Source organism: Ostrinia furnacalis, unplaced genomic scaffold (assembly GCF_004193835.3).
Source record: "Ostrinia furnacalis isolate ACB-3 unplaced genomic scaffold, ASM419383v2 OfSCF6303, whole genome shotgun sequence".
NCBI lineage: Eukaryota > Metazoa > Arthropoda > Insecta > Lepidoptera > Crambidae > Ostrinia > Ostrinia furnacalis.
In genome coordinates this window covers 72,231-81,040 of record NW_021136542.1, presented here as the reverse complement: position 1 = coordinate 81,040, position 8,810 = coordinate 72,231, and the positions used below count along the sequence as shown (strand labels likewise).

The 8,810-nt window shown below is 39.1% G+C and overlaps 1 protein-coding gene across 3 annotated transcripts; it reads right to left on the bottom strand.

Moving 5' to 3' along the window:
- Positions 1 to 291: 291 nt before the first annotated feature.
- LOC114362244 (CKLF-like MARVEL transmembrane domain-containing protein 4) lies at positions 292 to 8,438 on the bottom strand. Of its 3 annotated transcripts, none has more exons than XM_028317545.1 (4): positions 8,258 to 8,438; positions 5,756 to 5,904; positions 2,510 to 2,776; positions 292 to 1,523 (listed from the first exon to the last, which is right to left on the bottom strand). In XM_028317545.1, the coding sequence occupies exons 2-4, from the start codon at positions 5,888 to 5,890 to the stop codon at positions 1,377 to 1,379; spliced, it is 549 nt and encodes a 182-aa protein (XP_028173346.1). In that variant the 5' UTR covers positions 5,891 to 5,904; positions 8,258 to 8,438; the 3' UTR covers positions 292 to 1,376. The 3 variants fall into 3 exon arrangements, with proteins under 3 accessions (XP_028173346.1, XP_028173348.1, XP_028173347.1); XM_028317547.1 differs by lacking the exon at positions 8,258 to 8,438 and adding an exon at positions 6,326 to 6,347; XM_028317546.1 differs by lacking the exon at positions 8,258 to 8,438 and adding an exon at positions 6,082 to 6,100.
- Positions 8,439 to 8,810: the final 372 nt, after the last annotated feature.

Below are 8,810 nucleotides of genomic sequence, written 5' to 3'. Positions count from 1 at the left end.
TTTGTTGAATTTATGAATATTTTTTATGATAACTTTGGGAATCATGATTTCATAAGATTTTTGCCAAAAATGCTACATGTTTTCCAAATATTGAAATAATATGTACTTATTAACAAATAATTTACATAAAAATCGTTTTATTGTATTTAAATATAACCACTATTAATAATTATTAAACATAAAACCCTAAAAAGATTATATATTTTTAGATATAAGCACACATATGTACGGGCCTCTCAGGCCCCCACGTCAGTGTTTACGTGAAACTAAATCCACCTCAGTAGCTAAAGGTTAAATAAAATACCTAGGTGTGTAATAGTACACGACCGCATTTTATCTCCACTGGTGGTTCCACACGGATACAAGCAACAATTTGTACCATGTGCGATAAGCCGATAACGGCCAAACATATTGACCAAACAGATTTTAGCTTTTAACGAGCGACCACAATAACGTACTTACTATGTAAGATTAAAAGGCAATAATGTACATAAATATAAATATGTATATCAACTTATCCGGTGCTCGAGGTTAATATAGTTTTCAATTTGTGCCTTTTACACTGGGGTATCGAATGCCCCGAGTGTTAATTATAACATCGTCATGTGATTTATATGTGATTGTCATCTATCTACAAGCTTTGTGTCAGTAGGATAATACTTCGAATGAAAACTTAGTGGAAAGGACAGTCGTACCTAGTGCGCTCATCAGTTGGACTCACACATCGATGCCAACTGGTGAGCGCAAATACATAAAAACGAAGATAATAACTACAGAACTGAACCTAACATCCAGCTTAGAATAACCCTAATTTGTCCGCCATTTTGAAGTCACGTGACTATGACATTCACCTACCCTTCATCACTGTCCTTACCACTAAGTCCTGTTCTACCCTCGGCCCCTTATCTAAGATCCAGTGCGCAGAGGGTGACCAGTGTCCAAAGCACGAATTATTCTCGTAATAGTAATCGTTTTCCTTATAAAACTGTAGCGGCGCTATTTTGTTTTTCATACATGACGCAGTTATACAATGCGTGAACTTGATCGAACACACGCACGGCGAATTGAACTGAGCCCCGATCACGGTAACTTTTAACGTTTCCAATCCAGACGCGCTTCATCGATTCTGCGATACGATTGGTCAAAACAGCTGACGTACGCTGTTAAACGACCAATCGTATCGCAGAATCGAGAAGCGTGTCTGGATTGGAGACGTTAAAAATTACCGTAATCGGGGCTCTGAACTGCGTGTCTAGAGCTAGACTGATTCGATCAAGTTCGCACATGGTGTAATAGCGCCAAAATAAAACCACCTACCATACTATAACGACATCGATATTTTTGTTGGTGCATTGTTGATGGTGTACTGGGGTACCTTAGTAGGCCTCCCGTGGCGGCGCTTCCACGGAGGTGGTCTGCTTGGACACGACGCGCGTGCCCTGCGCGAGCCCGCCCGCGCGCGCCGCGCGCCACTTGAGGTACGCGTCCGCTGCGTACGCGAACATCGCCACGAAGCCGAAGAACTGAGGACGAGGACCGAATGTTCAGAAGAGAAGCGTGGCGTTCCGATAATCGTCTAAAGCCTGGTCCGTGAGCACGTAGAATTTTGTCCAATGACCCCAAGCTACCCATCCTTATCGCTGCTCACGCGTAATTATGTTGCTGTCGCGCTCGCACACTCACTGCGGGCGCCCGTCGAACAGTCGCGACAGCAATATAATTACGCGCGAGCGATAAGGATGGGTAGCTTGGCTTCATTGGACAAAATTCTACGTGCTCACGGACCAGGCTTTACTATATAAAAATAAGTCGCGTTTTCCTTCCTGACGCTATAACTCCAGAACGCACGAACCGATTTCCACGGTTTTGCATTCGTTGGAAAGCTCTCGGGCTCCGTGAGGTTTATAGGTTATATGAAAAACCGAAAAATTCCACGCGGGCGGAAAGTTAGTGTCACATAAAAATTACGTACACCCCGGTCGAGTTAAATGCACACCTGGCGGCTGTGACGTCACATTGACACACGGACTGGGCCAACGCGGGGACAGGTGCGGGTAAGGGGGAGGGAGGGTCGCATTCCAGCGAAGTGCGCAGTTAGTTCGATAGGGTTGTACTCGTATAAAATTATTTCACCAGAAGAATGAAAGACGATATAAAAATTATGTCATAAGATTCAAATTCGATGCCATGGTGACTACAAGAAATCAGTAAAGTATTTTTAAAAACTTGCAAAAATCTAATTGTCTAAGATGGGAATCGGTTTGCCGGGCGACTGCTAGGATCTGAGCTATTACCTACTGAGAAATTGTGACAACCCATCGTCAAATATAATGCCACTTTTACACTGCGCGGCAATTAGCCAAGTGGGGATAAACAATGAATGATTTTCATCCCCACCCCACTGTTCGGTGTGTGTTCACATTGACTCGTCTTGGCTAATTGCCGCGCAGTGTAAAAGCAGCATAAGTAAAAACCCTCGTCCCAATCAATGGTAGCGTAGATAACTCACCGCGGCCGCTGAGTGCGCGTCGCTGTGCACAGTGACGGCCAGGATGGCGGCCAGCAGGTACAGGAAGGTCCAGACCGCGCAGAAGCCGAGCTCGATCTTCAGCCACGGGATCTTGTAGAACTTCTCCACCATGTGGAACAGATACAGCCCCAGCAGGATGCCCGTGAACCAGAAGGCGATCATGGCCACCCAGCTGAAGTACACGCTCTTGCCCAGGTAGCTCAGCCACGACGCCTGGATGCAGATGAAGCCCACCAGGCTCGACACCTGTGCCATACGCGTAAGTTCAAACAAACGCTTTTATACTTTTGCTTCCGTTAGCAAACTTAACGTACTGAGTGAGACATTAAAAACAATACGATCATTATTAATTAAAAATTATGTTTTATTACCTTCTTTATTGTATACGTACAGTAGAGTAGGCTAGGATACGCGCCGCGATAAGCTTTTATCGCGATATTTTATCGATTTAACGCGATAGATAAGCCCATACGTTTGTCGTCAAAAATCATCGATAAGATTTTAACACGGTGCGCATCCTAGCCCGCATCCGATTTAAATTTAGGTACCGAACTGAACACTAACTGAAGTATAAATAGGTTACAAAAACGACATAAGTTTAATATGACTAGCTAGAGTATGTAGGTACCTATGCTAAAAATAGTTTACGAAACGTTATGAGGTCGTAAACAAAAAAACGCCATTCATTCGAGGAAGCTTCAGTTAATAGTGAAATGATTGGACTTTTGATTCAATTCGTAAGCATACCGTAAGTCGAGCAATCGATTCGAGAAGCCAAATCCAACAAAAGTTAGTGTTGCTAAATGGACGGAACGGACCTAACCTATCTTAGCTCATTATGATGTGGATAAAAGGTTCGAAAATCGGAATTTTGCTGAATGAACGCGTGTGTATAAAGTAGCTAGTAAATAAAGTTTGTTTAAACGTTTTTTTTTTTTCATAAATATAAAAGCTAAACCGAATTATGATGTGTCAATATTAACTAAATTACATACTTATTAGGTAAGTAAAATCTAATTGTTGTAACCATTTTTATAAATTATGTCATTGAAATTTAGAAAAATTAAATAACATCGGTTGATATTTTTTTTAGGCATGTATTTAAATGATCCTTTTAAATTAGCAAAAACGGCAAATAAAAAAATCTAAATGGTCATCTATTTTAATGATTGATCCTCTTTTTTTGAGACATAAAATAAATGAAATCGATCGATATTTAAACCTCTTTTGAACTACGCAAAAAAATTTTGAGATGTAAAAATTATATCTGATCCAATGATATTATATAAAAACAAAAGCAGATATGTTATAAGCGCTCGCGCTGTGAATACTCAAATACGTCCCAATTGGGACGTCTTGTGTTTAGTCTTCGTGTGGCCTGCGTCGTGCGCAATCGCGTGCGTACCACACCGTAAGTTCCTGTTCTTACCAAAATAAATAAAAAATGCCATCGTGTGTGTTTCGAAAGTGTACCAATTATGACTCTAAAGTAAACAAAATACAAGGGATCTCTTACCACATGTGATTATGCAAAATTATTTAGTATTTATATTTTCAATTATTTATGCAAACAATCAAGACGCCATGACAAAAAAGTGTGCAGTGGTAGTGAGCGTTGTGTGTGTTGTGTCTCGTGTTCCTGTGCAGAATGAATACACTACAGCTTTGTTGTGTGAGTAAAAAATACAGCATGTTCCATTATGTAAGACGAAATGAATTTTTATTTTTGTTAGAAAATGTAACTTTGTAAAATCATTATAAAACACATACTCAAATTTGGTGAACTTGTTCAGTGTACCGTATAGATGCCCCCATTAAAAGGAATGTAGCTAGTTTAGAAGGACCCTGTATAGACCCAATAATTAATATAAAGATAAAATATAATAAAATACATCATTTATTTTTAAAAGTGCACATACAAAAAAGATCAATTAGTTTTTAGAGGATCAAATAATATTGTCCCTTTTTTTTATACCTACTGACTTTTAAAATCGAGTAAATAACCGGGATCGATCAACATCGTTTACAAGCATCACCATTATGTGCTCTGTGGGCATCACTAGCTGCATTTATAACCGCACAGTTTGTCTATGGTAGGGGAATAATTCCTAGAAACCTGAAGGATAGTAATAAATCTTTGTATGTGCTTTGTTGAGATTGGGTTTCAATCCTTCGTTAGACGAGCGCTAAATTATCGTCTGCGCACAGAGCACGTAACAATACGTGTGCGTTTATTCTGAAGATATTCGATTTCCCCTCTAGATGGGTGTCTGTGCGGCAATCGCAATGGCGATCGTGCAGGTAGTGGGTGGCGTGGTGTTGTACACTGGCAAGGTGCTATGGCTGCTGACGGTTCTCGGGTTCCGTGCCACGGGCGTGCTGGCCGGCAGCCTGGCGGCCTCGGCGCAGGGCTTCTTCGGGAACGTGCAGTCGGGCAGCGTCATCGCGCAAGCAATGTCCGCGGCAATGAGGGGCGGTTAGAGGTTAGAACAGTGGTTCTTAACCTTTAAGTCATGAGGGACCATTTTACCAAATTTCTTTCTTGTCAAGGACCACACAGAGTGGCACCCCCCCCCCAAAGTTAACAAAAGTATCACGATAAATAATATCTTAAAAACATCTCTAGCTTCTCTTCTTTCCAATGATATATCACATATGTAGTAATTCAATATTGAAATTCGTCAAAAAATCAAATTTTATGGAAGAAATTCGAGTCGAGGTCATTACGTCACGTCACTTGTTTATTACGATGTCTTCGCGGCCCACTTAGAATGTCTCCAGGGACCACCGGTTAAGAATTTAAGAACCACTGGGTTAGACGCAGGACTGTTTACTGTGGTTTACGAAAACCCGTCTTTGTACTAGTGAAGTGAAAGTGGATCTTTTTCTTTGATTGCGAATTAGTTTATTCTGTTAAAATAACTGTATACAATTTATTAATAGTCTACAGTTATTTTAAACAGTTATATTATTGACTACTACCGATTTTTAGATAAGCTAACAAAAATTAATACAAATTTTCTTTTTCAGGTACCTTTTACAGTGAAAATATTATTTTAATGCCTAATGTATTCTGCAAAGTGAATTATTAAATTACAATACAATCACACATATATTTTTATTTTATTACATTGCACTTAAAAATACATGTAGGCCTATGCATTTACGTCACATTTTCCATCAATTTGACAATTTTTAACTTAATTAATGTTTAAAAGTACTCACAACTTGTATGAGCTTGAGTATCCCAGGAATAGTTTTCAGGTAGAGAGGGTCGAACCGTAAGTTAGTCTGCACCACCGTATTGGACGTCACCGTGGTGGTTGTCGTGTGCTGCCCAGGGAACCCTACTTCTGCCATTGTTGTTTATTCGGCTGAAATAATAAAAGTTGTAGAGCAAACAGTCACCAAAGTTGTAAATTGATAATTTAGCTCATGAAGATATTTATCACAAGAGTTGATTGAAATGGTCTACACATGTGCTTATTCTCATCTATAAAATAAAAAACCAAAATAAATGCTGCCTTTTATTAAACAATGCATTTACACACCTGTTATCTACTCAAATCTATAAAATCAAATTAACATAAGTATAAGTACAACTTGTGAACATTTCTTGATAATGTGTTATCAGTCAATAATTCATGATAATACTGATTACAGGTGATTCATTAAAATTGTGCACATGATAAAATCAAATGACAATATTGATTTCAAAGGAATACATTAACAATGTCATCATGAGTCATTCCACATATTAAAAAATAATCTAAAATTCCTGAAATTAATACTTACTATTCTATTCTAAATAAAAAGCAAAGGCTATGATTTGGCCATTGCCCCAATTAATTTCTGTTCTAAATATCAAAAGGCAAAATGAAAATAGCAAACAAGTTGCTTGGAGGTGTTACTACACCCACCAATATGGTTAAATGATAAAAATGACAGGTGTACTTGCTACAAAATAAATCTTCTTTTAACTGTGTTTAAATATAATTTTTCGTTATTGCTGTGCTCCTATTGATCGTAGCGTGATGTTGTTTAGCCTATAGCCTTCCTTGATAAATGGGCTATCTAACACTGAAATAATTTTTCAAATCAGACCAGTAGTTCAAGTAAACAAACAAACAAACTCTTCAGCTTTATAATATGAAGTATAGAATCAGATAGAATATAAATGGGTGATGAAACAAGTTCCTTAGAAATTTTATATCCACCTGGTTAATGTGTAGATTAAGTAAAAAAAAGTATAGGTACTGAAGAACACACTTTTCTTGTTGTAACTTCCTCAACTACTAACAGTTATAAGCAGTGGCGGATTAAGAGTATCCGAGGCCTTAAGCACAGAGCCTGTGTAGGCCCTCTACTTATTGCTTAAATGGACATGGAAGGAATGGAATGGAAGGTAGAAAGTATAAAATGAAAGTTCATCAAAATAGAAATATTGTGGATGAATGTGGATGAATCTCGATAAAATCTATACTAATATTATAAAGCTGAAGAGTTCATTTGTTTGTTACATTTTAAAAAACCATTTATAAATCCTATGAGAATATTTCGGCTTCTACGCGGACGAATTCGCGGGCGCAGCTAGTGTAGGTAGGGTTGCCAGGCGTCCGGCTTTAGCCGGACATGTTTGGCTTTTTAGGGACTTGTCCGGCCTGTCCGGCTTTTGTTAGGCTTTTTATTTGGTTGCCGCGCCAGGCGAAAGTCGAGCCACAGAATCATATGAAGGATCATATCAGGATGTTGGTGAGCAACTCACTCATGAGCTGACACTAATTGCACCCCCTCTCCCCCTCCGGCACATGTCCGGCTTTTAGGGTAAAATATCCGGCCAAATGAAGCACAAAGTCCGGCTTTTGTGATTTTGGACCTGGCAACCCTAAGGTCAAAACAGGAAGCGATCACCGAATGGTAAGAGGCACATTGAATATCAGACCCAAGCTCGAGAGATGTCGACTGATGAAGTCTACGCTCCGCCCAGCGCCCATCCAACTCCAAAACCCCGAAAGCTTTCAGCTCGAGTTGCAAAATCGTTTCGAATGCCTAGGACCGACATAGCTCGCAGAACTGCTAAAATCAAGTGGCAGTGGGCGGGGCACATAGCTCGTAGAGACGATGGCCGTTGGGGCAGGAAAGTTCTCGAGTGGCGACCACGGGCTGGAAGACGTAGCGTGGGCAGGCCTCCTACTAGGTGGACCGACGATCTGGTAAAGGTCGCGGGAAGAGCCTGGATGCGGGCAGCGCAGGACCGTTCATTGTGGAAAACCTTGGGGGAGGCCTTTGTCCAGCAGTGGACGTCATTTGGCAGAAAAGAAAGAAAGAAGAAGAACCCTAAGTGTAGGTATGAAATGAAACGCCAGCAGAGGATGGAGGCCCCTGGAGAACAGGGGCCCCAAGCACGTGCTTGTAGTGCTTATACGTTAATCCGCCACTGGTTATAAGGACGTGTAATCCTTTAAAATATTTAGCATTTCCTCCCTAATTTCCTCATTAAAATCACTTCAATAATAATGTCTATGTAATTTTCTTTTAACAAAACTCGATGTAAGTAATATGAACTCTATCCCTGCTGACTGTTTATGAAATCAATCTGTTGGGAAACATGCGGTAACTATTTTAAAGCCCGTCACCACCTAAAATAGCAAATAACCAAAGGCTAACTGAAAATTACCACTTTTAGAACTTTCAAAACACTGTTGCTCTAACATACGAAGACCTTACCTTGGTAATTATTTCAATAATATAATAAACTACACTTGCACTTCAACTTATCACTACACGATTTTTTATTAAAATGAAAAAATCTAAAATGTAAACAGGTGACAAAAATTACGACACTGTACGACACTACTTTGTATAGGGTAACATCACGTTAAAGATTTTATAAAATTTCATATTAACCACAATAATAATCTTTGCTTCCTCGAATCGTTAACAACATGCACTGAGTTTGAAATAAAAAATGAATATTCTGAAGTAGTGGTAAAATGCTTCGCATGAGGTAAGAAAGAACAAGGATTTGTTGAAAATAATTACAAATAAATTCAAACTATAATTTATTGTCACCCTAAATTTATGTCATTATGACGTGAGTTAGTTCCGCCCACTATTTAAAGTCCGAAATAGTTGTGGAAATAGGTTTTTAACAATAAAATTTATAAAAATCTACTAAAAATATATTTTGTAATCTTTTCATAAAATTTTCAATAGCATTATTTGTAAGATTATTTGGCACAAATACGATTTTTTGACATGCTCACGTAAGGTAACAAAC

Excerpts from the sequence above, each read along its gene's own strand:
- LOC114362244 (XM_028317545.1), bottom strand. The coding sequence starts at position 5,890 with ATGGCAGAAGTAGGGTTCCCTGGGCAGCACACGACAACCACCACGGTG. Across the intron at positions 2,777-5,755 it reads TACTCAAGCTCATACAAGTT|GTGTCGAGCCTGGTGGGCTT; the intron begins GTGAGTACTTTT and ends CGTATGGCACAG. Across the intron at positions 1,524-2,509 it reads ACGCGCACTCAGCGGCCGCG|TTCTTCGGCTTCGTGGCGAT; the intron begins GTGAGTTATCTA and ends CCTCGTCCTCAG.